This window comes from Oncorhynchus masou, chromosome 16, assembly GCF_036934945.1.
Source record: "Oncorhynchus masou masou isolate Uvic2021 chromosome 16, UVic_Omas_1.1, whole genome shotgun sequence".
Classification (NCBI taxonomy): domain Eukaryota; kingdom Metazoa; phylum Chordata; class Actinopteri; order Salmoniformes; family Salmonidae; genus Oncorhynchus; species Oncorhynchus masou.
The window spans coordinates 23,615,594-23,642,296 of record NC_088227.1 but is presented as its reverse complement, the minus strand read 5'-3'; the positions used below and the strand labels follow the sequence as shown (position 1 = coordinate 23,642,296).

The window sequence follows — 26,703 nt, the reverse complement described above, 5'->3', positions numbered from 1 at the left end:
TGTGAACAAAATGATGGAACTGTTCAAGAAACATGAGAACAAAGTTACACTTTAGTAGCCTTTGTCAATTCAACCAACTTCTACATGTGGGCTTAAAAAAAACATATAAAAATCACAAATGCTCTATGTGCCCACCTGCCAACGTGGCTGGTGAACTATACATTCTTATGGCTCATGTACACCGTGCAGTGAACCCGCTTCCCATTCATTTTCAATGGAAGGAACGCGGTGAGAAGCGGAGTGGTCTGGGGACCGTTGGGTGGCACGAACTTGGCGTGGGAGGTGGTGAAAAAGTAATGCATTTCCCAACTTTATGAAATCACCAGCGGCTAACGTTGGGCAACGAGCAATCATATCGAGTGGTTCCCATGACGAATTTGACTCTGCGACCCAATGCTAGAGACTTTCTTCAGCAAAGATGGCTGACAAATGGAAGTAATTATGTCATAACTAATCATGAAAAAAATGTACAGTCGACAGGAATAAGTTAATGTAGAGACAATTATGCATGCTTTTGTGTCAAAATCTCTATTTAGCAAGCTCGCTGACTAGCTAACATTAGCCAGGTAGCTTTATGAGCGTTTTTGTTGTTTAATGTTTTGGGGTTCCTGAGAGAACCAGGCTGTTGTCTTGGGAAAGAGTGGATGTAAAGTATCTAGCTAGCTAAAGCATTTACTGCAAATGTAAAGTACAATTTTGTAAGCTTGCCTTGCTGATATTTGCTATGCAATGCAGCTAAAGTAATGTAGTTAGCTAACTCTTTTCTTATTGCATAGTGGAGGATAAAAATACCTGTATGCCTATGGATGTATAGCTAGTTTTGTAGCTTATCTGTGTGTGGACCCTAAAACATTTGGTATACATATTAGTTCAGAACTGTGATTTTTATTGCTTCCACCAGTTAATCATTAATCCCCAAGAAATTGCAGAAAATTACTGTTACACACATGACTGTTACATGCTAATATTATAATGTCAATATTAGCTAGCTAGCTATGAACCACAGCAATCATAGCTGGTTGTATTAACTTCAAGACATTCTAAATGGCATCAATGAAGCTTATGGATTGAGTAGAATATAATATAACTTTATGGTGCCAAGGATGCAAGTTGTATATACATGTAGTTATTACCAAGCATGAGTTCCCCACATACATTGAATGTATTCTCTGATCTTGTACTCTATCTTGGAAAATAAAGGTGTGGTTCAGGTATGAATGTCTGTGAGGCATTCTTTTTTCAGTCATATCCAATACCAGGAGTATCAAACTCCAGCCTTTGAATGATGCTGTGTCTGCATGCACTGTATTTATTACAAATATACACTTCAACAGTGTTTACCATTCCTGGTCCTAGGACATCAATGGTTATACATTGTAACATTGCCTTAGACTAGAGCACATGATTTAACTAGTTAAAGGCTGATTTGTAAGGCATACATATAGGACCAGAATTACAAAATCAGTACACCACACTTCCTCTGCATCATGTAAATAATGTAAAACAGGTTCTTCTCGCCAGGTCATTTCCTTAATCTACACTGATCTGAGGACACAGGATAGGTGTAGTATTTAATTAAATTAGAGACTTAATTTCAACCAGTAGAGAATGTGAAAAGCTTGTTTGAAAAGTTCTTTATCCAAGTGTTATAAATACATAATTCATGCATTATAAATATGATTTTTGTGATATTATATTTGAAATACAAGTTCAATTGGTACTTGAAAGCATCTGGTATGCATTATAAAAACAGAGGAAGGAAGAGGTGGGGAGAGAGGTGTGAGTGTGACCGACAAGGGGAAAGAGATGAGAACAGAGGAGCAGGGAAGACTTGCACATGAGTAATGAATTCCAGTGCTACTCAACGTCATTCTCTCAGGTCATCAGAATTACAGAAGTATCTCTAACCAGCCTTGGACCCCCAGTTGGCCCAAGGGTTATCTTAAAGTGGGTGAGGTGGTGATGATGCGACTGGGGGTTGGTATCCTCTCTCACATCAAAACATACCTGCAGATGAGAGGGAGAGAGAGAGATGGGATGATTAAGCCTAGTCTTTTTAATACTAACAGTATGTCATCATAATCATCTGGAGGTGAAATGCAAAACCATGGATCATGGATCATTAACTCTGGGACAACTACATCTCTATCTGTATTTCAATGTAAAGCATATATTTTATAATGCTTCATGTTGACCCGACCAAGTGACCTGTCACCTCTGTTCATACTGTTCCCTCTGTCAAGCAGTTCAGAAGCGGGAGGGGTTCACATATATAAAGAGACTGTTCAAAAGAGACCGTGTTCAACAGGAATCTGTGTGTGTGTGTGGCCTCACCTGGTGTCCAGTGTCCACACTGAATGGCTCCAGAGTACTTTATACTGAATAACATGCACAGACACAGGACAAACAATATAGCGTAGTAATAGAAATAATGAGATGTCTTAATATTCTCCATGGTTGGTCCTCTTGCCTATTCTTTGAAGGTGGGCAGACACCTGAGCCTGCTTACTGCACAAAACACAATCCATAAATCAGATTGATATACAGTGCCTTGCGAAAGTATTCGGCCCCCTTGAACTTTGCGACCTTTTGCCACATTTCAGGCTTCAAACATAAAGAATCACATAAACATAAACATTTAAGAATCAACAAGTGCGACACAATCATGAAGTGGAACGACATTTATTGTATATTTCAAACGTTTTTAACAATCAAAAACTGAAAAATTGGGCGTGCAAAATTATTCAGCCCCTTTACTTTCAGTGCAGCAAACTCTCTCCAGAAGTTCAGTGAGGATCTCTGAATGATCCAATGACCTAAATGACTAATGATGATAAATACAATCCACCTGTGTGTAATCAAGTCTCCGTATAAATGCACCTGCGCTGTGATAGTCTCAGAGGTCCGTTAAAAGCGCAGAGAGCATCATGAAGAACAAGGAACACACCAGGCAGGTCCGAGATACTGTTGTGAAGAAGTTTAAAGCCGGATTTGGATACAAAAAGATTTCCCAAGCTTTAAACATCCCAAGGAGCACTGTGCAAGCGATAATATTGAAATGGAAGGAGAATCAGACCACTGCAAATCTACCAAGACCTGGCCATCCCTCTAAACTTTCAGCTCATACAAGGAGAAGACTGATCAGAGATGCAGCCAAGAGGCCCATGATCACTCTGGATGAACTGCAGAGATCTACAGCTGAGGTGGGAGACTCTGTCCATAGGACAACAATCAGTCGTATATTGCACAAATCTGGCCTTTATGGAAGAGTGGCAAGAAAGCCATTTCTTAAAAATATCCATAAAAAGTGTCGTTTAAAGTTTGCCACAAGCCACCTGGGAGACGCATCAAACATGTGGAAGAAGGTGCTCTGGTCAGATGAAACCAAAATTGAACTTCATGGCAACAATGCAAAACGTTATGTTTGGCGTAAAAGCAACACAGCTCATAACCCTGAACACACCATCCCCACTGTCAAACATGGTGGTGGCAGCATCATGGTTTGGGCCTGCTTTTCTTCAGCAGGGACAGGGAAGATGGTTAAAATTGATGGGAAGATGTATGGAGCCAAATACAGGACCATTCTGGAAGAAAACCTGATGGAGTCTGCAAAAGACCTGAGCCTGGGACGGAGATTTGTCTTCCAATAAGACAATGATCCAAAACATAAAGCAAAATCTACAATGGAATGGTTCAAAAATAAACATATCCAGGTGTTAGAATGGCCAAGTCAAAGTCCAGACCTGAATCCAATCGAGAATCTGTGGAAAGAACTGAAAACTGCTGTTCACAAATGCTCTCCATCCAACCTCACTGAGCTCGAGCTGTTTTGCAAGGAGGAATGGGAAAAACTTTCAGTCTCTCGATATGCAAAACTGATAGAGACATACCCCAAGCGACTTACAGCTGTAATCGCAGCAAAAGGTGGCGCTTCAAAGTATTAACTTAAGGGGGCTGAATAATTTTGCACCCCCAATTTTTCAGTTTTTGATTTGTTAAAAAAGTTTGAAATATCCAATAAATGTCGTTCCACTTCATGATTGTGTCCCACTTGTTGTTGATTCTTCACAAAAAAATACAGTTTTATATCTTTATGTTTGAAGCCTGAAATGTGGCAAAAGGTCGCAAAGTTCAAGGGGGCCGAATACTTTCGCAAGGCACTGTACCAGTGTGTGGGTTGTAGGGTGTTAATTGTTGACTTTTTTTCAGTATGGGTGACTCTTAAGAGCCTGTTTTGTTTTTGTGCAGACACTCACACTTATCTGAGGAGTAGAAATGAAAAGGAGAGAAACCGGGAATTGTAATAACTGGAGTTGACAATGTAAAGAATACTCTTTATTGTGGGCGTCTCTTAAAATAGCCTTTGGTTGTGCATAGTGCAGTCTATGGTGTTGCCAGGGAACAGCACCCTCTTTGAAGTAGGAGGTGAAGACATTCTCCACATCGTTTGCCTCCCGTGTTGCATTGTTGTCCCCATCCGTGCAACATCTTGTAGAGCAGCAGAACTCTGGTCTGGCACACGGCGGAGAGCTGCATGTCCTCTCCTGGTCCTCATTTTCACATGCTGTTTATAGATTTTTTTTTTATATTGACTGTACCTTTGTGTATCACATGTGTAACTCTGTTTGTCGCACTGCTTTGCTTTATCTTGGCCAGGTTGCAGTTGCAAATGAGAACTTGTTCTCAACTGGCCTACCTGGTTAAATAAAGGTGGGAAAAAAAAATTCCAACATGAAGTTATGCAGGACACAGTTTGCCTTCACACATGCCTGAATTCCCCCATTCCCAGATGGCCCTGGTCACACTCACAACAATGCACCCAACTGTGAAGTCCCTTACACTGTAACTGTAGGTAATCGTTTTGAAGGAATCTCCAGGAATCTCAAGGTATCTGTAGGTATATGGAAGATAATGTCATTATTAGACTTTTACATCAGCGGGTCATTGTGGATTACTAAAGTATAATATCTCTTATAACAAATCATAACATTGGATAGATAGATGCATGTGACAGAAGGATCATATCAAGGAAAATTAATACATAAATGCCACTTGAAGCTTGATGAGTTGATCTTTTGTAGTGCTAAGGTAGAAACTTAATTGACAGCTGGAGCTGCTGTCCTTTCACCCTCTTTCATGGCTGTTTTTTAATTTTTAATTTATTTCACCTTTATTTAACATTTACATTTACATTTAAGTAATTTAGCAGACGCTCTTATCCAGAGCGACTTACAAATTGGTAGGAAAGTTGAGAACAAGTTCTCATTTATAATTGCGACCTGGCCAAGATAAAGCAAAGCAGTTTGACACATGACACAGAGTTACAAATGGAGTAAAACAAACACAGTCAATAATACAGTATAAACAAGTCTATATACGATGTGAGCAAATGAGGTGAGATAAGGGAGGTAAAGGCAAAAAAAGGCCAAGGTGGCAAAGTAAATACAATATAGCAAGTAAAACACTGGAATGTTAGATTTGCAGTGGAAGAATGTGCAAAGTAGAAATAAAAATAATGGGGTGCAAAGGAGCAAAAATAAATAAATAAATAAAATAAATACAGTAGGGAAAGAGGTAGTTGTTTGGGCTAAATTATAGGTGGGATATGTACAGGTGCAGTAATCTGTGAGCTGCTCTGACAGTTGGTGCTGAAAGCTAGTGAGGGAGATAAGTGTTTCCAGTTTCAGAGATTTTTGTAGTTCGTTCCAGTCATTGGCAGCAGAGAACTGGAAGGAGAGGCGGCCAAAGAAAGAATTGGTTTTGGGGGTGACTAGAGAGATATACCTGCTGGAGCGTGTGCGACAGGTGGGAGATGCTATGGTGACCAGCGAGCTGAGATAAGGGGGGACTTTACTGAGCAGGGTCTTGTAGATGACATGGAGCCAGTGGGTTTGGCGACGAGTGTGAAGCGAGGGCCAGCCAACGAGAGCGTACAGGACGCAATGGTGGGTAGTATATGGGGCTTTGGTGACAAAACGGATTGCACTGTGATAGACTGCATCCAATTTGTTGAGTAGGGTATTGGAGGCTATTTTGTAAATGACATCGCCGAAGTCGAGGATTGGTAGGATGGTCAGTTTTTTACAAGGGTATATTTGGCAGTATGAGTGAAGGATGCTTAAATAGATTTAACTTTGGATTGGAGAGTTGTATGGCATTGAAGCTTGCCTGGAGGGTTGTTAACACAGTGTCCAAAGAAGGGCCAGAAGTATACAGAATGGTGTCGTCTGCGTAGAGGTGGATCAGAGACTCACCAGCAGCAAGAGCGACATCATTGATGTATACAGAGAAGAGTCGGTCCAAGAATTGAACCCTGTGGCACCCCCATAGAGACTGCCAGAGGTCCGGACAGCAGACCCTCCGATTTGACACACTGAACTCTATCAGAGAAGTAGTTGGTGAACCAGGCAAGGCAATCATTTGAGAAACCAAGGCTGTCGAGTCAGCCGATGAGGATGTGGTGATTGACAGTCGAAAGCCTTGGCCAGATCATTGAATACGGCTAGCTACCAACAAATGCTACCTGTTAGCTAGCTACCTACAAATGCATTTGTTTGTTTTTAATTTACAATGATAAATACATCAAAACAGCTAGCTAATATGAAGTTATTTAATTCACTTAGCTAGCTATACAGTGTTTAATGTTGGCTAGTTAGCTAGCTACGTTAGTATCTTATTGGCCGCCTCGATTCGGACTTATGTAGCAAAATTTGAAATGGTGTTATTTACATTTGATAAAAGTAGAGGCTCATAGATAGAAAAGTATACACACAAAAACGACAGGCTGCATGACATCAGCAGCCTGGGGGTCCAAAATGGCATTACTGGTGCATTTTAACACCAATAAACCCATCAGGTTTAAAAATGAATTTACAATATGTCAATCTAGCAAACCAGGCAACTAAAAGCAACTTTCTCAACCATATTTTTGGTTACTTTCTAAACTCAAAAGTAAAAAATTAAACTTCCCTTTTTTAGGACCCTGTCTTTCAAAGGAGGAGATGCACACTTGATACTCCCCATCCCGGATCCGGGAGCGTAATCATCGACTGACACTAATTAGCATAACGCAACGGACATAAATATTACTAGAAAATATTCCTATTCATGAAAATCACAAGTGAAATATATTGAGACACAGCTTAGCCATTTGTTAATCACCCTGTCATCTCAGATTTTCAAAATATGCTTTACAGCCAAAGCAAAGAATTGGTTTATCGATAGCCTAGCATAGCATAGCATTATGTCCAGCGAGCAACAGGTAACTTGGTCACGAAAAGCAATCAAATTAAATCATTTACCTTTGATGAGCTTCGGATGTTTTCACTCACGCAACTCCCAGTTAGATAGCCAATGTTCCTTTTTTCCAAAAAGATAATTTTTGTAGGCGAAATAGCTCCATTTGTTCTTCACGTTTGGCGGAGAAATCGACCGGAAATTGCGGTCACGAAAACGCATAAAAAATATTCCAAATTAACTCCATATTATAGACAGAAACATGGCAAACGTTGTTTATAATCAATCCTCAAGGTGTTTTTCAAATATCTATTCGATAATATATCCACCGGGACAATTTGTTTTTCAGTAGGACCGATTGGAAAAATGGCTACCTCTGTATTTTACGCGAGAATCACTCAGAGCCATCAGGTGACCACTTACACAATGTAGCTGCTTACGGGTATTCTTAAACATAAATGCGTAAAACTAAGTCACAATGCTGTACACACCTTGGGGAATACGTAGAAAAAGTAATCTGGTTGATAGCCCATTCACTGCTCAATAGGACTCATTGGAACGCAGAGCTTTCAAAACACGAGGCACTTCCGGATTGGATTTTTCTCAGGCTTTCGCCTGCAATATCAGTTCTGTTATACTCACAGACAATATTTTTACAGTTTTGGAAACTTTAGTGTTTTCTATTCTAAGCTGTCAATTATATGCATGTTCTAGCATCTTGTCCTGACAAAATATCCCGTTTTACTTTGGGTACGTTATTTTTCCAAAAATGAAAATACTGCCCCCTAGTCACAACAGGTTAATGCCGCTTGTGGCTTCTCAGATACTGACTGTTACTTTTGATTTTGACCCCCCCCCTTTGTTGAGGGACACATTATTAAATTTCTGTTAGTCACATGTCTGTGGAACTTGTTCAGTTTGTCTCAATTATTGAATCTTATGTTCATACAAATATTTACACATGTTAAGTTTGCTGAAAATAAACGCAATTGACAGTGAGAGGACGTTTCTTTTTTTTCTTGAGGTTAGCTTGTTAGAAGGTGTAAACGGTACAGTGAAATGGTTACTTGCGTAGTGGAGTATTTTATTTAGACCTGTAGCTAGCTAAACATTGAACTATTATCCCAACTCATAACGACACTACCCTGCATGAATCTACAGGTAGCTAAAGCTAACTATTTGCGATCAAATGCCTGAATTTTCTCCATCTCCTTAGCTGTCATGCTCTGCTTCCACTGGGCATTGCACTGATTTCAAAACTCGCTTCTCCAGAAGGTGGAGAGCATTAGCAACACTTGTGCAGTTAGTGATCTCTCTCAAAAAAGCTGCTTACCTACACAATCTAAGCAGCTCATGTTAGACAGAAGCGGCTTCATGGCAGACCAATCCAAACTCATCTCTCGGCATGGCATGCCCATCCATTAACTCAGCCAATCATGGCTAGCGAGAAGGTTCCAGACTTTTTCTGTGGCTTAATCAGCTCAATGTTACCATTTTATTTGTGTTTATAGATGGCATGCAAGTTTGTATTTAAGTCACATGAAAGGTCACATTTCAGGATGGCATTGGCATTTCTCTACTTGTAGGGTGAGTCAACATGTTTTTTCTACTTACATGCACGCATAGAAATCAGTCCCATGGACAGCCGCATCATATTCAGCTTTGGTTGATTGGACGGAATTGTTTCTGGGATCTTTTCGTTGTCACTGTATTAGACTACGCATAGACTACGCAGAGGTGATTTTATGACTTTGAAATGGTGCTGGAATAGTGGAGGCAGTACATAATTGTCGGGGACATTAACTTTCTTGACCGTTCTGTAGGTGATGTAACTTTGTTACATGCAATATGCTTTGTGGACTTCACAGGACAAATGTGGCTCTGGTTTTGTGATGAAATAAAAGTGTGGTTGAATTTATTCTGCCAGTGTGTCTCCTTATTGTCTCGGCCTTAGGCCTATATATCACGGTGCCAAGGCATATGAACTAACAGGTTATAGAGAACTTATTTATCACAACACTGGTTGTAATGGCCTTTTATTTGTATTTTTTTGGCTTGGCTTCCCCATTGATTTGACCCACACACAGCTAATGCACATAGAACTATAGGTTGGTGATACGCTGGAAAAGGTTGCAACTTATGCCTGTACACACACAGCCCTGAGGCCCGCTCTAATACAGCAGGCATGATCCCAATTACTTTTGTGTGTGTGGTCGGGAGAGAGAAAAATGGGAATACACACAGCTCCATTGTTGAGTAGTCCTTATCTCTGGGAGTGGTGCTGTGTCTCGTGTCCCTCACACACTGGACCGGCAGGCCAGACCGGAGCAGTCCGAGCTGGGGTTCAGACCTCTGTCTGCCCTATACTACACCTGGGCCTGGATGTCTGGAGCTGGTCTGGGGCTGTTCAGGTTGGGAAGAGGGGTTTTACTGGAGTTAATGAATGTGTGTCTGTCTGTAGAGAGACAGAAGAGGGGATGTGTGTGGAGGTTTCATCGTGTGGGTGGAGGTTTCGCCGTGTGTGGGTGGAGGTTTCGCCGTGTGTGGGTGGAGGTTTCGCCGTGTGTGGGTGGAGGTTTCGCCGTGTGTGGGTGGAGGTTTCGCCGTGGGTGTGGAGGTTTCGCCGTGGGTGTGGAGGTTTCGCCGTGGGTGTGGAGGTTTCGCCGTGGGTGTGGAGGTTTCGCCGTGGGTGTGGAGGTTTCGCCGTGGGTGTGGAGGTTTCGCCGTGGGTGTGGAGGTTTCGCCGTGGGTGTGGAGGTTTCGCCGTGGGTGTGGGTGGAGGTTTCGCCGTGGGTGTGGGTGGAGGTTTCGCCGTGTGTGGGTGTGGAGGTTTCGCCGTGTGTGGGTGTGGAGGTTTCGCCGTGTGTGTGGGTGTGGAGGTTTCGCCGTGTGTGTGGGTGTGGAGGTTTCGTCGTGTGTGTGGGTGTGGAGGTTTCGTCGTGGGTGTGGAGGTTTCGTCGTGGGTGTGGAGGTTTCGTCGTGGGTGTGGAGGTTTCGCCGTGGGTGTGGAGGTTTCGCCGTGGGTGTGGAGGTTTCGCCGTGGGTGTGGGTGGAGGTTTCGCCGTGGGTGTGGGTGGAGGTTTCGCCGTGGGTGTGGGTGGAGGTTTCGCCGTGGGTGTGGGTGGAGGTTTCGCCGTGTGTGGGTGGAGGTTTCGCCGTGTGTGGGTGGAGGTTTCGCCGTGTGTGGGTGGAGGTTTCGCCGTGTGTGGGTGGAGGTTTCGTCGTGTGTGTGGGTGTGGAGGTTTCGTCGTGGTGTGGAGGTTTCGTCGTGGTGTGGAGGTTTCGTCGTGGGTGTGGAGGTTTCGCCGTGGGTGTGGGTGTGGAGGTTTCGCCGTGGGTGTGGAGGTTTCGCCGTGGGTGTGGAGGTTTCGCCGTGGGTGTGGAGGTTTCATTGTGTGTGTGTGTGTGGAGGTTTCATTGTGTGGGTGTGTGTGTGTGTGTGTGGAGGTTTCATTGTGTGTGTGTGTGTGGAGGTTTCATTGTGTTGGTGTGGAGGTTTCGTCGTGGGTGTGGAGGTTTCGTCGTGGGTGTGGAGGTTTCGTCGTGGGTGTGGAGGTTTCGTCGTGGGTGTGGAGGTTTCGTCGTGGGTGTGGAGGTTTCGCCGTGGGTGTGGAGGTTTCGCCGTGGGTGTGGAGGTTTCGCCGTGGGTGTGGAGGTTTCGCCGTGGGTGTGGAGGTTTCGCCGTGGGTGTGGAGGTTTCGCCGTGGGTGTGGAGGTTTCGCCGTGGGTGTGGAGGTTTCGCCGTGTGTGGGTGGAGGTTTCGCCGTGTGTGGGTGGAGGTTTCGCCGTGTGTGGGTGGAGGTTTCGCCGTGTGTGGGTGGAGGTTTCGCCGTGTGTGGGTGGAGGTTTCGCCGTGTGTGGGTGTGGAGGTTTCGTCGTGTGTGTGGGTGTGGAGGTTTCGTCGTGGGTGTGGAGGTTTCGTCGTGTGTGTGGAGGTTTCGTCGTGTGTGTGGAGGTTTCGTCGTGGGTGTGGAGGTTTCGTCGTGGGTGTGGAGGTTTCGCCGTGGGTGTGGAGGTTTCGCCGTGTGTGTGGGTGTGGAGGTTTCGTCGTGTGTGTGGAGGTTTCGCCGTGTGTGGGTGGAGGTTTCGCCGTGTGTGGGTGGAGGTTTCGCCGTGTGTGGGTGGAGGTTTCGCCGTGTGTGGGTGGAGGTTTCGCCGTGTGTGGGTGTGGAGGTTTCGTCGTGTGTGTGGGTGTGGAGGTTTCGTCGTGGTGTGGAGGTTTCGTCGTGGGTGTGGAGGTTTCGTCGTGTGTGTGGGTGTGGAGGTTTCGTCGTGGGTGTGGAGGTTTCGTCGTGGGTGTGGAGGTTTCGCCGTGGGTGTGGAGGTTTCGCCGTGGGTGTGGAGGTTTCATTGTGTGTGTGTGTGTGGAGGTTTCATTGTGTGGGTGTGTGTGTGTGTGTGTGGAGGTTTCATTGTGTGGGTGTGTGTGTGTGGAGGTTTCATTGTGTGGGTGTGTGTGTGTGTGTGGAGGTTTCATTGTGTGGGTGTGTGTGGAGGTTTCATTGTGTGTGTGTGTGGAGGTTTCATTGTGTGTGGAGGTTTCATTGTGTGTGTTGGTGTGTGTGGAGGTTATTGTGTTTGGAGGTTTCATTGTGGGTGTGGAGGTTTCATTGTGGGTGTGGAGGTTTCATTGTGGGTGTGGAGGTTTCATTGTGTGTGGGTGTGGAGGTTTCATTGTGTGTGGGTGTGGAGGTTTCATTGTGTGTGGGTGTGGAGGTTTCATTGTGTGTGGGTGTGGAGGTTTCATTGTGTGTGGGTGTGGAGGTTTCATTGTGTGTGGGTGTGGGTGTGGAGGTTTCATTGTGGGTGTGTGTGTGTGTGTGTGGAGGTTTGATTGTGTGTGTGTGTGTGTGTGTGTGGAGGTTTGATTGTGTGTGTGTGTGTGTGTGGAGGTTTGATTGTGTGTGTGGAGGTTTGATTGTGTGTGTGGAGGTTTGATTGTGTGTGTGAGGTTTGATTGTGTGTGTGGAGGTTTCATTGTGTGTGTGTGTGTGTGGAGGTTTCATTGTGTGGGTGTGGAGGTTTCATTGTGTGTGTGTGTGTGTGTGTGTGGAGGTTTCATTGTGTGGGTGTGGAGGTTTCATTGTGTGGGTGTGGAGGTTTCATTGTGTGTGTGTGTGTGTGTTGGTTTCATTGTGGGTGTGGAGGTTTCATTGTGTGGGTGTGGAGGTTTCATTGTGTGGGTGTGGAGGTTTCATTGTGTGTGTGTGGAGGTTTCATTGTGTGTGTGTGGAGGTTTCATTGTGTGTGTGTGTGTGGAGGTTTCATTGTGTGTGTGTGTGTGTGGAGGTTTCATTGTGTGTGTGTGTGTGGAGGTTTCATTGTGTGTGTGTGTGTGGAGGTTTCATTGTGTGTGTGTGTGTGGAGGTTTCATTGTGTGTGTGGAGGTTTCATTGTGTGTGTGGAGGTTTCATTGTGTGTGGAGGTTTCATTGTGTGTGTGTGTGGAGGTTTCATTGTGTGTGTGTGTGGAGGTTTCATTGTGTGTGTGTGTGGAGGTTTCATTGTGTGTGTGTGTGGAGGTTTCATTGTGTGTGTGTGTGTGGAGGTTTCATTGTGTGTGTGTGTGGAGGTTTCATTGTGTGTGTGTGTGGAGGTTTCATTGTGTGTGTGTGTGGAGGTTTCATTGTGTGTGTGTGTGGAGGTTTCATTGTGTGTGTGTGTGGAGGTTTCATTGTGTGTGTGTGTGGAGGTTTCATTGTGTGTGTGTGTGTGGAGGTTTCATTGTGTGTGTGTGTGGAGGTTTCATTGTGTGTGTGTGTGGAGGTTTCATTGTGTGTGTGTGTGTGTGGAGGTTTCATTGTGTGTGTGTGTGTGTGAGGTTTCATTGTGTGTGTGTGTGTGGGAGGTTTCATTGTGTGTGTGTGTGGAGGTTTCATTGTGTGTGTGTGTGGAGGTTTCCTTGTGTGTGTGTGTGGAGGTTTCATTGTGTGTGTGTGTGGAGGTTTCATTGTGTGTGTGTGTGGAGGTTTCATTGTGTGTGTGGAGGTTTCATTGTGTGTGTGTGTGTGTGTGTGGAGGTTTCATTGTGTGTGTGTGTGGAGGTTTCATTGTGTGTGTGTGTGTGTGTGTGTGTAGGTTTCATTGTGTGTGTGTGTGTGTGTGTGGGAGGTTTCATTGTGTGTGTGTGTGTGTGTGGAGGTTTCATTGTGTGTGTGGAGGTTTCATTGTGTGTGGAGTTTCATTGTGTGTTTGTGTGGAGGTTTCATTGTGTGTGTGTGTGTGTGTGGAGGTTTCATTGTGTGTGTGGAGGTTTCATTGTGTGTGTGGAGGTTTCATTGTGTGTGTGTGTGTGTGTGTGGAGGTTTCATTGTGTGTGTGGAGGTTTCATTGTGTGTGTGGAGGTTTCATTGTGTGTGTGGAGGTTTCATTGTGTGTGTGGAGGTTTCATTGTGTGTGGAGTTTCATTGTGTGTTTGTGTGGAGGTTTCATTGTGTGTGTGTGTGGAGGTTTCATATTGTGTGTGTGGTTTCATTGTGTCTGTGTGGAGGTTTCATTGTTTGTGTGTGTGTGTGTGTGTGGTTTCATTGTGTGTGTGGTTTCATTGTGTGTGTGGTTTCATTGTGTGTGTGGTTTCATTGTGTGTGTGGTTTCATTGTGTGTGTGTGTGTGGTTTCATTGTGTGTGTGTGTGTGTGGTTTCATTGTGTGTGTGTGTGTGGTTTCATTGTGTGTGTGTGTGGTGGTTTCATTGTGTGTGTGTGTGTGTGGAGGTTTCATTGTGTGTGTGTGTGTGTGGAGGTTTCATTGTGTGTGTGTGTGTGGAGGTTTCATTGTGTGTGTGTGTGTGGAGGTTTCATTGTGTGTGTGTGGAGGTTTCATTGTGTGTGTGTGGAGATTTCATTGTGTGTGTGTGTGTGTGTTTGGAGGTTTCATTGTGTGTGGAGGTTTCATTGTGTGTGTGTGTGTGTGGAGGTTTCATTGTGTGTGTGTGTGTGGAGGTTTCATTGTGTGTGTGTGTGTGGAGGTTTCATTGTGTGTGTGTGAGTGGAGGTTTCATTGTGTGTGTGTGTGGAGGTTTCATTGTGTGTGTGTGTGGAGGTTTCATTGTGTGTGTGTGTGGAGGTTTCATTGTGTGTGTGTGTGTGGAGGTTTCATTGTGTGTGTGTGTGGAGGTTTCATTGTGTGTGTGTGTGGAGGTTTCATTGTGTGTGTGTGTGGAGGTTTCATTGTGTGTGTGTGTGGAGGTTTCATTGTGTGTGTGTGTGGAGGTTTCATTGTGTGTGTGTGTGGAGGTTTCATTGTGTGTGTGTGTGGAGGTTTCATTGTGTGTGTGTGTGGAGGTTTCATTGTGTGTGTGTGTGGAGGTTTCATTGTGTGTGTGTGTGGAGGTTTCATTGTGTGTGTGTGTGGAGGTTTCATTGTGTGTGTGTGTGGAGGTTTCATTGTGTGTGTGTGTGGAGGTTTCATTGTGTGTGTGTGTGGAGGTTTCATTGTGTGTGTGTGTGGAGGTTTCATTGTGTGTGTGTGTGGAGGTTTCATTGTGTGTGTGTGTGGAGGTTTCATTGTGTGTGTGTGTGGAGGTTTCATTGTGTGTGTGTGTGTGGAGGTTTCATTGTGTGTGTGTGTGGAGGTTTCATTGTGTGTGTGTGTGGAGGTTTCATTGTGTGTGTGTGTGGAGGTTTCATTGTGTGTGTGTGTGGAGGTTTCATTGTGTGTGTGTGTGGAGGTTTCATTGTGTGTGTGTGTGGAGGTTTCATTGTGTGTGTGTGTGGAGGTTTCATTGTGTGTGTGTGTGGAGGTTTCATTGTGTGTGTGTGTGGAGGTTTCATTGTGTGTGTGTGTGGAGGTTTCATTGTGTGTGTGTGTGGAGGTTTCATTGTGTGTGTGTGTGGAGGTTTCATTGTGTGTGTGTGTGTGTGGAGGTTTCATTGTGTGTGTGTGTGTGTGGAGGTTTCATTGTGTGTGTGTGTGTGTGGAGGTTTCATTGTGTGTGTGTGTGTGTGGAGGTTTCATTGTGTGTGTGTGTGTGTGGAGGTTTCATTGTGTGTGTGTGTGTGTGGAGGTTTCATTGTGTGTGTGTGTGTGTGGAGGTTTCATTGTGTGTGTGTGTGTGTGGAGGTTTCATTGTGTGTGTGTGTGTGTGGAGGTTTCATTGTGTGTGTGTGTGTGTGGAGGTTTCATTGTGTGTGTGTGTGTGTGGAGGTTTCATTGTGTGTGTGTGTGTGTGGAGGTTTCATTGTGTGTGTGTGTGTGTGGAGGTTTCATTGTGTGTGTGTGTGTGTGGAGGTTTCATTGTGTGTGTGGAGGTTTCATTGTGTGTGTGTGTGGAGGTTTCATTGTGTGTGTGTGTGGAGGTTTCATTGTGTGTGTGTGTGGAGGTTTCATTGTGTGTGTGTGTGTGGAGGTTTCATTGTGTGTGTGTGTGTGGAGGTTTCATTGTGTGTGTGTGTGTGTGGAGGTTTCATTGTGTGTGTGTGTGTGTGGAGGTTTCATTGTGTGTGTGTGTGTGTGGAGGTTTCATTGTGTGTGGAGTTTCATTGTGTGTTTGTGTGGAGGTTTCATTGTGTGTGTGTGTGTGTGGAGGTTTCATTGTGTGTGTGGAGGTTTCATTGTGTGTGGAGTTTCATTGTGTGTTTGTGTGGAGGTTTCATTGTGTGTGTGTGTGTGGAGGTTTCATTGTGTGTGTGGAGGTTTCATTGTGTGTGTGGAGGTTTCATTGTGTGTGTGTGTGTGTGTGTGTGTGGAGGTTTCATTGTGTGTGTGGAGGTTTCATTGTGTGTGTGGAGGTTTCATTGTGTGTGTGGAGGTTTCATTGTGTGTGTGGAGGTTTCATTGTGTGTGTGGAGGTTTCATTGTGTGTGGAGTTTCATTGTGTGTTTGTGTGGAGGTTTCATTGTGTGTGTGTGTGGAGGTTTCATATTGTGTGTGTGGTTTCATTGTGTCTGTGTGGAGGTTTCATTGTGTGTGTGTGTGTGTGTGTGTGTGTGGTTTCATTGTGTGTGTGGTTTCATTGTGTGTGTGGTTTCATTGTGTGTGTGTGTGTGGTTTCATTGTGTGTGTGTGTGTGGTTTCATTGTGTGTGTGTGTGGTGGTTTCATTGTGTGTGTGTGGTGGTTTCATTGTGTGTGTGTGTGTGTGGAGGTTTCATTGTGTGTGTGTGTGTGTGGAGGTTTCATTGTGTGTGTGTGTGTGTGTGGAGGTTTCATTGTGTGTGTGTGTGTGTGTGGAGGTTTCATTGTGTGTGTGTGTGTGGAGGTTTCATTGTGTGTGTGTGTGTGGAGGTTTCATTGTGTGTGTGTGGAGGTTTCATTGTGTGTGTGTGGAGATTTCATTGTGTGTGTGTGTGTGTGTTTGGAGGTTTCATTGTGTGTGGAGGTTTCATTGTGTGTGTGTGTGTGTGGAGGTTTCATTGTGTGTGTGTGTGTGGAGGTTTCATTGTGTGTGTGTGAGTGGAGGTTTCATTGTGTGTGTGTGAGTGGAGGTTTCATTGTGTGTGAGTGGAGGTTTCATTGTGTGTGTGGAGGTTTCATATTGTGTGTGGTTTCATTGTGTGTGTGTGGAGGTTTCATTGTGTGTGGAGGTTTCATTGTGTGTTTGTGTGTGTGGAGGTTTCATTGTGTGTGTGTGTGTGGTTTCATTGTGTGTGTGTGTGTGGTTTCATTGTGTGTGTGTGTGGAGGTTTCATTGTGTGTGGAGGTTTCATTGTGTGTTTGTGTGTGTGGAGGTTTCATTGTGTGTGTGTGTGTGGTTTCATTGTGTGTGTGTGCGTGTGTGTGTGCGGTTTTATTGTGTGCGTGTGTGTGTGTGGAGGTTTTATTGTGTGTGTGTGTGTGTGGAGGTTTCATTGTGTGTGTGTGTGTGGAGGTTTCATTGTGTGTGTGTGTGGAGGTTTCATTGTGTGTGTGTGTGGAGGTTTCATTGTGTGTGTGTGTGGAGGTTTCATTGTGTGTGTGTGTGGAGGTTTCATTGTGTGTGTGTGTGGAGGTTTCATTGTGTGTGTGTGTGGAGGTTTCATTGTGTGTGTGTGTGGAGGTTTCATTGTGTGTGTGTGTGGAGGTTTCATTGTGTGTGTGTGTGGAGGTTTCATTGTGTGTGTGTGTGGAGGTTTCATTGTGTGTGTGTGTGTGTGGAGGTTTCATTGTGTGTTTGTGTGTGGAGGTTTCATTGTGTGTTTGTGTGTGGAGGTTTCATTGTGTGTGTGTGTGGAGGTTTCATTGTGTGTGTGTGTGGAGGTTTCATTGTGTGTGTGTGTGGAGGTTTCATTGTGTGTGTGTGTGTGGATGTTTCATTGTGTGTGTGTGTGGAGGTTTCATTGTGTGTGTGTGTGGAGGTTTCATTGTGTGTGTGTGTGTGTGGAGGTTTCATTGTGTGTTTGTGTGTGGAGGTTTCATTGTGTGTTTGTGTGTGGAGGTTTCATTGTGTGTGTGTGTGTGGAGGTTTCATTGTGTGTGTGTGTGTGGAGGTTTCATTGTGTGTGTGTGTGTGGAGGTTTCATTGTGTGTGTGTGTGTGGAGGTTTCATTGTGTGTGTGTGGAGGTTTCATTGTGTGTGTGTGTGTGGAGGTTTCATTGTGTGTGTGTGTGGAGGTTTCATTGTGTGTTTGTGTGTGGAGGTTTCATTGTGTGTTTGTGTGTGGAGGTTTCATTGTGTGTGTGTGTGTGGAGGTTTCATTGTGTGTGTGGAGGTTTCATTGTGTGTGTGTGTGTGGATGTTTCATTGTGTGTGTGGAGGTTTCATTGTGTGTGTGTGTGGAGGTTTCATTGTGTGTGTGTGTGTGTGTGTGTGTGTGTGGAGGTTTCATTGTGTGTGTGTGTGTGTGGAGGTTTCATATTGTGTGTGTGTGTGGAGGTTTCATATTGTGTGTGTGTGTGGAGGTTTCATATTGTGTGTGTGTGTGGAGGTTTCATATTGTGTGTGTGTGTGGAGGTTTCATATTGTGTGTGTGTGTGGAGGTTTCATTGTGTGTGTGTGGAGGTTTCATTGTGTGTGTGTGTGTGTGTGGAGGTTTCATTGTGTGTGTGTGTGTGGGTGGAGGTTTCATTGTGTGTGTGTGTGTGGGTGGAGGTTTCATATTGTGTGTGTGTGTGGAGGTTTCATATTGTGTGTGTGTGTGTGGAGGTTTCATATTGTGTGTGTGTGTGTGTGGAGGTTTCATTGTGTGTGTGTGTGTGTGTTTGGAGGTTTCATTGTGTGTGGAGGTTTCATTGTGTGTGTGTGTGTGTGGAGGTTTCATTGTGTGTGTGTGTGTGGAGGTTTCATTGTGTGTGTGTGTGTGGAGGTTTCATTGTGTGTGTGTGAGTGGAGGTTTCATTGTGTGTGTGTGTGGAGGTTTCATTGTGTGTGTGTGTGGAGGTTTCATTGTGTGTGTGTGTGAGGTTTCATTGTGTGTGTGTGTGTGGAGGTTTCATTGTGTGTGTGTGTGGAGGTTTCATTGTGTGTGTGTGTGGAGGTTTCATTGTGTGTGTGTGTGGAGGTTTCATTGTGTGTGTGTGTGGAGGTTTCATTGTGTGTGTGTGTGGAGGTTTCATTGTGTGTGTGTGTGGAGGTTTCATTGTGTGTGTGTGTGGAGGTTTCATTGTGTGTGTGTGTGGAGGTTTCATTGTGTGTGTGTGTGGAGGTTTCATTGTGTGTGTGTGTGGAGGTTTCATTGTGTGTGTGTGTGGAGGTTTCATTGTGTGTGTGTGTGGAGGTTTCATTGTGTGTGTGTGTGGAGGTTTCATTGTGTGTGTGTGTGGAGGTTTCATTGTGTGTGTGTGTGGAGGTTTCATTGTGTGTGTGTGTGTAGGTTTCATTGTGTGTGTGTGTGGAGGTTTCATTGTGTGTGTGTGTGGAGGTTTCATTGTGTGTGTGTGTGGAGGTTTCATTGTGTGTGTGTGTGGAGGTTTCATTGTGTGTGTGTGTGGAGGTTTCATTGTGTGTGTGTGTGAGGTTTCATTGTGTGTGTGTGTGGAGGTTTCATTGTGTGTGTGTGTGGAGGTTTCATTGTGTGTGTGTGTGGAGGTTTCATTGTGTGTGTGTGTGGAGGTTTCATTGTGTGTGTGTGTGGAGGTTTCATTGTGTGTGTGTGTGGAGGTTTCATTGTGTGTGTGTGTGTGTGGAGGTTTCATTGTGTGTGTGTGTGTGTGGAGGTTTCATTGTGTGTGTGTGTGTGTGGAGGTTTCATTGTGTGTGTGTGTGTGTGGAGGTTTCATTGTGTGTGTGTGTGTGTGGAGGTTTCATTGTGTGTGTGTGTGTGTGGAGGTTTCATTGTGTGTGTGTGTGTGTGGAGGTTTCATTGTGTGTGTGTGTGTGTGGAGGTTTCATTGTGTGTGTGTGTGTGTGGAGGTTTCATTGTGTGTGTGTGTGTGTGGAGGTTTCATTGTGTGTGTGTGTGTGTGGAGGTTTCATTGTGTGTGTGTGTGTGTGGAGGTTTCATTGTGTGTGTGTGTGTGTGGAGGTTTCATTGTGTGTGTGTGTGTGTGGAGGTTTCATTGTGTGTGTGTGTGGAGGTTTCATTGTGTGTGTGTGTGGAGGTTTCATTGTGTGTGTGTGTGTGGAGGTTTCATTGTGTGTGTGTGTGTGGAGGTTTCATTGTGTGTGTGTGTGTGGAGGTTTCATTGTGTGTGTGTGGAGGTTTCATTGTGTGTGTGTGTGTGTGGAGGTTTCATTGTGTGTGTGTGTGTGTGGGAGGTTTCATTGTGTGTGTGTGTGTGTGGAGGTTTCATTGTGTGTGGAGTTTCATTGTGTGTTTGTGTGGAGGTTTCATTGTGTGTGTGTGTGTGTGTGGAGGTTTCATTGTGTGTGTGGAGGTTTCATTGTGTGTGGAGTTTCATTGTGTGTTTGTGTGGAGGTTTCATTGTGTGTGTGTGTGTGGAGGTTTCATTGTGTGTGTGGAGGTTTCATTGTGTGTGTGGAGGTTTCATTGTGTGTGTGTGTGTGTGTGTGTGTGGAGGTTTCATTGTGTGTGTGGAGGTTTCATTGTGTGTGTGGAGGTTTCATTGTGTGTGTGGAGGTTTCATTGTGTGTGTGGAGGTTTCATTGTGTGTGTGGAGGTTTCATTGTGTGTGGAGTTTCATTGTGTGTTTGTGTGGAGGTTTCATTGTGTGTGTGTGTGGAGGTTTCATATTGTGTGTGTGGTTTCATTGTGTCTGTGTGGAGGTTTCATTGTGTGTGTGTGTGTGTGTGTGTGTGTGTTTCATTGTGTGTGTGGTTTCATTGTGTGTGTGGTTTCATTGTGTGTGTGGTTTCATTGTGTGTGTGTGTGTGGTTTCATTGTGTGTGTGTGTGTGGTTTCATTGTGTGTGTGTGTGGTGGTTTCATTGTGTGTGTGTGGTGGTTTCATTGTGTGTGTGTGTGTGTGGAGGTTTCATTGTGTGTGTGTGTGTGTGTGGAGGTTTCATTGTGTGTGTGTGTGTGTGTGGAGGTTTCATTGTGTGTGTGTGTGTGGAGGTTTCATTGTGTGTGTGTGTGTGGAGGTTTCATTGTGTGTGTGTGGAGGTTTCATTGTGTGTGTGTGGAGATTTCATTGTGTGTGTGTGTGTGTTTGGAGGTTTCATTGTGTGTGGAGGTTTCATTGTGTGTGTGTGTGTGTGGAGGTTTCATTGTGTGTGTGTGTGTGGAGGTTTCATTGTGTGTGTGTGAGTGGAGGTTTCATTGTGTGTGTGTGAGTGGAGGTTTCATTGTGTGTGAGTGGAGGTTTCATTGTGTGTGTGGAGGTTTCATATTGTGTGTGGTTTCATTGTGTGTGTGTGGAGGTTTCATTGTGTGTGGAGGTTTCATTGTGTGTTTGTGTGTGTGGAGGTTTCATTGTGTGTGTGTGTGTGGTTTCATTGTGTGTGTGTGTGTGGTTTCATTGTGTGTGTGTGTGGAGGTTTCATTGTGTGTGGAGGTTTCATTGTGTGTTTGTGTGTGTGGAGGTTTCATTGTGTGTGTGTGTGTGGTTTCATTGTGTGTGTGTGCGTGTGTGTGTGCGGTTTTATTGTGTGCGTGTGTGTGTGTGGAGGTTTTATTGTGTGTGTGTGTGTGTGTGGAGGTTTCATTGTGTGTGTGTGTGTGGAGGTTTCATTGTGTGTGTGTGTGGAGGTTTCATTGTGTGTGTGTGTGGAGGTTTCATTGTGTGTGTGTGTGGAGGTTTCATTGTGTGTGTGTGTGGAGGTTTCATTGTGTGTGTGTGTGGAGGTTTCATTGTGTGTGTGTGTGGAGGTTTCATTGTGTGTGTGTGTGGAGGTTTCATTGTGTGTGTGTGTGGAGGTTTCATTGTGTGTGTGTGTGGAGGTTTCATTGTGTGTGTGTGTGGAGGTTTCATTGTGTGTGTGTGTGTGTGGAGGTTTCATTGTGTGTTTGTGTGTGGAGGTTTCATTGTGTGTTTGTGTGTGGAGGTTTCATTGTGTGTGTGTGTGGAGGTTTCATTGTGTGTGTGTGTGGAGGTTTCATTGTGTGTGTGTGTGGAGGTTTCATTGTGTGTGTGTGTGTGGATGTTTCATTGTGTGTGTGTGTGGAGGTTTCATTGTGTGTGTGTGTGGAGGTTTCATTGTGTGTGTGTGTGTGTGGAGGTTTCATTGTGTGTTTGTGTGTGGAGGTTTCATTGTGTGTTTGTGTGTGGAGGTTTCATTGTGTGTGTGTGTGTGGAGGTTTCATTGTGTGTGTGTGTGTGGAGGTTTCATTGTGTGTGTGTGTGTGGAGGTTTCATTGTGTGTGTGTGTGTGGGAGGTTTCATTGTGTGTGTGTGGAGGTTTCATTGTGTGTGTGTGTGTGGAGGTTTCATTGTGTGTGTGTGTGGAGGTTTCATTGTGTGTTTGTGTGTGGAGGTTTCATTGTGTGTTTGTGTGTGGAGGTTTCATTGTGTGTGTGTGTGTGGAGGTTTCATTGTGTGTGTGGAGGTTTCATTGTGTGTGTGTGTGTGGATGTTTCATTGTGTGTGTGGAGGTTTCATTGTGTGTGTGTGTGGAGGTTTCATTGTGTGTGTGTGTGTGTGTGTGTGTGTGTGTGTGGAGGTTTCATTGTGTGTGTGTGTGTGTGGAGGTTTCATATTGTGTGTGTGTGTGGAGGTTTCATATTGTGTGTGTGTGTGGAGGTTTCATATTGTGTGTGTGTGTGGAGGTTTCATATTGTGTGTGTGTGTGGAGGTTTCATATTGTGTGTGTGTGTGGAGGTTTCATTGTGTGTGTGTGGAGGTTTCATTGTGTGTGTGTGTGTGTGTGTGGAGGTTTCATTGTGTGTGTGTGTGTGGGTGGAGGTTTCATTGTGTGTGTGTGTGTGGGTGGAGGTTTCATATTGTGTGTGTGTGTGGAGGTTTCATATTGTGTGTGTGTGTGTGGAGGTTTCATATTGTGTGTGTGTGTGTGTGGAGGTTTCATTGTGTGTGTGTGTGTGTGTGTGGAGGTTTCATTGTGTGTGTGTGTGTGTGTGGAGGTTTCATTGTGTGTGTGTGTGGGTGGAGGTTTCATTGTGTGTGGGTGGAGGTTTCATTGTGTGTGTGGAGGTTCCATATTGTGTGTGTGTGTGTGGTTTCATTGTGTGTGTGTGTGTGGTTTCGTTGTGTGTGTGTGTGGAGGTTTCATTGTGTGTGTGGTTTCATTGTGTGTGTGTGTGTGGAGGTTTCATTGTGTGTGTGGAGGTTTCAATGTCTGTGTGTGTGTGTAGGTTTCAGTGTGTGTGTGAGTGTGGAGGTTTCATTGTGTGTGTGGAGGTTTCATTGTGTGTGTGGAGGTTTCATTGTGTGTGTGGAGGTTTCATTGTGTGTGTGGAGGTTTCATTGTGTGTGTGGAGGTTTCATTGTGTGTGTGGAGGTTTCATTGTGTGTGTGTGTGTGTGTGTGTGTGTGGAGGTTTCATTGTGTGTGTGTGTGTGGAGATTTCATTGTGTGTGTGTGTGTGTGTGTGGTTTCATTGTGTGTGTGTGTGGTTTCATTGTGTGTGTGTCTGTGTGTGTGTGGAGGTTTCATTGTGTGTGTGTGTGTGTGTGTGTGTGTGTGGTTTCATTGTGTGTGGAGGTTTCATTGTGTGTGTGTCTGTGTGTGTGTGTGGAGGTTTCATTGTGTGTGTGTGTGGAGGTTTCATTGTGTGTGTGTGTGTGTGTGTGTGTGTGTGTGGAGGTTTCATTGTGTGTGTGTGTGTGTGTGTGTGTAGGTTTCATTGTGTGTGTGTGTGTGTGGAGGTTTCATTGTGTGTGTGTGGAGGTTTCATTGTGTGTGTGTGGAGGTTTCATTGTGTGTGTGTGTGTGTGTATGTGGTGGTGGTTTCATTGTGTGTGTGTGTGTGTATGTGGTGGTGGTTTCATTGTGTGTGTGTGTGGAGGTTTCATTGTGTGTGTGTGTGTGTGTGTGTGGAGGTTTCATTGTGTATGTGTGGAGGTTTCATTGTGTGTGTGTATGTGTGGAGGTTTCATTGTGTGTGTGTATGTGTGGAGGTTTCATTGTGTGTGTGTGTGTGTGTGTGTGTGTGTGGAGGTTTCATTGTGTGTGTGTGTGTGTGTGTGGAGGTTTCATTGTGTTCTGTGGAGGTTTCATTGTGTGTGTGTGTGTGGAGGTTTCATTGTGTGTGTGTGTGTGGAGGTTTCATTGTGTGTGTGTGTGTGGAGGTTTCATTGTGTGTGTGGAGGTTTCATTGTGTGTGTGGAGGTTTCATTGTGTGTGTGGAGGTTTCATTGTGTGTGTGGTTTCATTGTGTGTGTGTGTGTGTGTGTGTGTGTGTGGAGGTTTCATTGTGTGTATGTGGAGGTTTCATTGTGTGTATGTGTGTGTGTGTGTGTGGTGGTTTCATTGTGTGTGTGTGTGTTTGGAGGTTTCATTGTGTGTGTGTGTGTGGAGGTTTCATTTTTGCCTTGCTCTCTCTCTCCTTCCCTCCCTCCCTCTCTCTAGATCACGGTGTGGAAGAGGTACAGTGATTTCCGGAAACTTCATCACGACCTCTGGCAGCTCCACAGGAATCTCTTCAGCCAATCAGAGCTCTTCCCACCCTTCGCCAAGGCCAAAGTGTTTGGTAAGGGGCCGCTATTAACATATTACCTGACGTGTGTGTGCGCATGTGTGTGTAAAATAAACACAGTGTAATAACATATTACATGACATGTGTAATAAACAGTGTAATTACATATTACCTGACCTGTGTAATAAACAGTGTAATTACATATTACATGACGTGTGTAATAAACAGTGTAATTACATATTACATGACGTGTGTAATAAACAGTGTAATAACATATTACATGACGTGTGTAATAAACAGTGTAATTACATATTACCTGACCTGTGTAATAAACAGTGTAATTACATATTACATGACGTGTGTAATAAACAGTGTAATTACATATTACATGACGTGTGTAATAAACAGTGTAATTACATGACGTGATGTGTGTGTAATAAACCCAGTGTAATAAGTGTGTGTGTGTAGGTCGTTTTGATGAGACGGTGATTGAGGAGAGAAGGCAGTGCTCAGAAGATCTGCTCCAGTTCTCTGCTAACATCCCAGCCCTCTACAGCAGCCAGCACATCCAGGACTTCTTCAAGGTACACACACCGCACACACACTCATCATATATGCTGCTGCTACTCTGTTTATCATATACCCTGATGCGTGGTCACCTTACCCCTATTCACATCTACTTCTATCGATCCAGTATCCCTGCACATGGTAGTGGAACTGACCCTGTATAAAGTATGCTTACTTTTTTGTTCTTATTTTTATATCTGGTGTGTTTTTGTTCTACCTTGTTAGTTGTAGTATTACATTGTTATTGATAACCACAACAATGCAGTAAGAGCTTGGAAAAAAAGGCATTTCACGGCACTGAAACACATGAACACACACATACAAACCTCCTTCAAGGTATTGGTCCACCTAGCATCACGTTGCTAATAAACATCTGTCCCTGACTCCTCATAGGCTCCCTCTCTGATTGGTTGTTGGTTGTGTTTCAGGGAGGGGAGGTCAGCGACGGCTCAGAGCTTATTGGACCGGCTGAACCCTTCTTGGACTTCCTGGCTGACAGCCTATCAGACTGCGGCTCTGAAGGTAGGGCGGGACCTGAGGAGTATTCATTAGTTTCATCCCAGTTTAACCTCATATTTGAGGGAAAAGGACACCTACCCTCGTATCACTCATCGTTGGTGTCTGTGTGTTTCTCTCCCCAGTTCAGAGGGATCTTGGTGGAGCAGATGATTTGACCATTACCAGTCAGTCTGAATATGGAGGTAAAAACAATTTTGTGTGTGTTTCTACATACGTTGTCTGTGTGTGTGTCTACCCTCCTGTATTTGTGTGTTGTCTGCACTGATGTCTATCTATGTGTCCCTTCCCCAGGTCCGTCCAGTGACAGTGACCTGACCTCCCTGGCCGTGGACATAGACTCTTTGGCCGAGCTGGACGATGGCATGGCCTCAGGCCGTAGCTCGCCCAACCAGCCACTGGGAGGCTCCAGCACCATCACCAGTACCCACAGCAGCCCCTCTCTGCCCCCCCTGTATGACTACCAGCAGCACCGCCATCAGCAGCACACCTCGAATCCAGCCCCCAGCTCCCCAGCCCCCGAGGTCAGCCGAACCAGCAGGACAGCGCTGTTCACCTCCAGTCTGAGGAGAGGTAACGCTAACGCTAAGGAAACCAAGAGAGACTACCTGGACAGGGCTAGTGAACACATCCGATTGGCCGTGCAGAAGGAAGCAGAGCAGGACTACCAATCAGCGTTCTCCTACTACAGGAGCGGGGTGGATTTGCTTCTGCAAGGGGTGCAAGGTAAGGTACCCTGGAGGGAAACACTAGGTACTTTGTTGAGGAGACAATATGTTTGTTTGTTTGTTTGTTTTGTGTTAATGGGTTCTGTTGAGAGGAAGCGATGGCCAGCCATTTGTCACTAATGACTGTTATTAACTCAACACCCCTTAAAACGTCAATTACAGCTCTTAGTCCAGACACACACTGCTACACTACACAATACCTCTCACACTCTCTCGTTTTCTCTCTCCCTTTCTTTCTTGTCTTCGCTCTTGCTCGTACTCATACAAACCTAAACGAGTTCTGCCCGTTTAGGGGGAAATGGTGTATTGGTGCAAATGCGGCACGTGATTTTTTTTAAATTGAAATTTAATCTTTTGTCTAATTAGGGAAGTCAGTTAAGAACAAATTCTTATTTTCAATGACGGCCTAGGAACAGTGGGTTAACTGCCTTGTTCAGGGGCAGAACAACAGATTTTTACCTTGTCAGCTCGGGGATTCAATTTTGCAACTTTTTGGTTACTCGTCCAACGCTCTAACCACTAGGCTACTTGCCGCCCCAATTTGATTGATTGGCTTTGCAATCTGAATTGGCTGGTTCTAAGTGTTTGTATCTTACATAATTCTCCTTCCCTCCATCTCCCCCTCTCCTCTCTCTCCAGGCGAGCCCAGCCCTACGAGGCGGGAGGCTGTGAAGAGAAGGACGGCTGAGTATCTGATGCGTGCTGAGCAGATATCCAATCAGCATCTGAGAAACAGCATGGGTCAAGGGTCAACACAGACCGTGGTCAGTGGCTACAAACAATCTCATTGGCTCACTGATGCACCCGTATA

General features: G+C 44.9%; 1 protein-coding gene across 1 annotated transcript in view; it reads left to right on the top strand.

The window, feature by feature from the left end:
• Window positions 1-26,703, top strand: part of rps6kc1 (ribosomal protein S6 kinase polypeptide 1) — a 59,420-nt gene that overhangs the window by 12,694 nt on the left and 20,023 nt on the right. Inside the window, exons 3-8 of the mRNA XM_064991223.1 lie at window positions 24,015-24,135; window positions 24,550-24,665; window positions 25,077-25,170; window positions 25,290-25,349; window positions 25,459-25,890; window positions 26,532-26,656. Coding sequence (XP_064847295.1) covers window positions 24,015-24,135; window positions 24,550-24,665; window positions 25,077-25,170; window positions 25,290-25,349; window positions 25,459-25,890; window positions 26,532-26,656 — 948 coding nt within the window. The remainder of the gene's footprint in view (window positions 1-24,014; window positions 24,136-24,549; window positions 24,666-25,076; window positions 25,171-25,289; window positions 25,350-25,458; window positions 25,891-26,531; window positions 26,657-26,703) is intronic.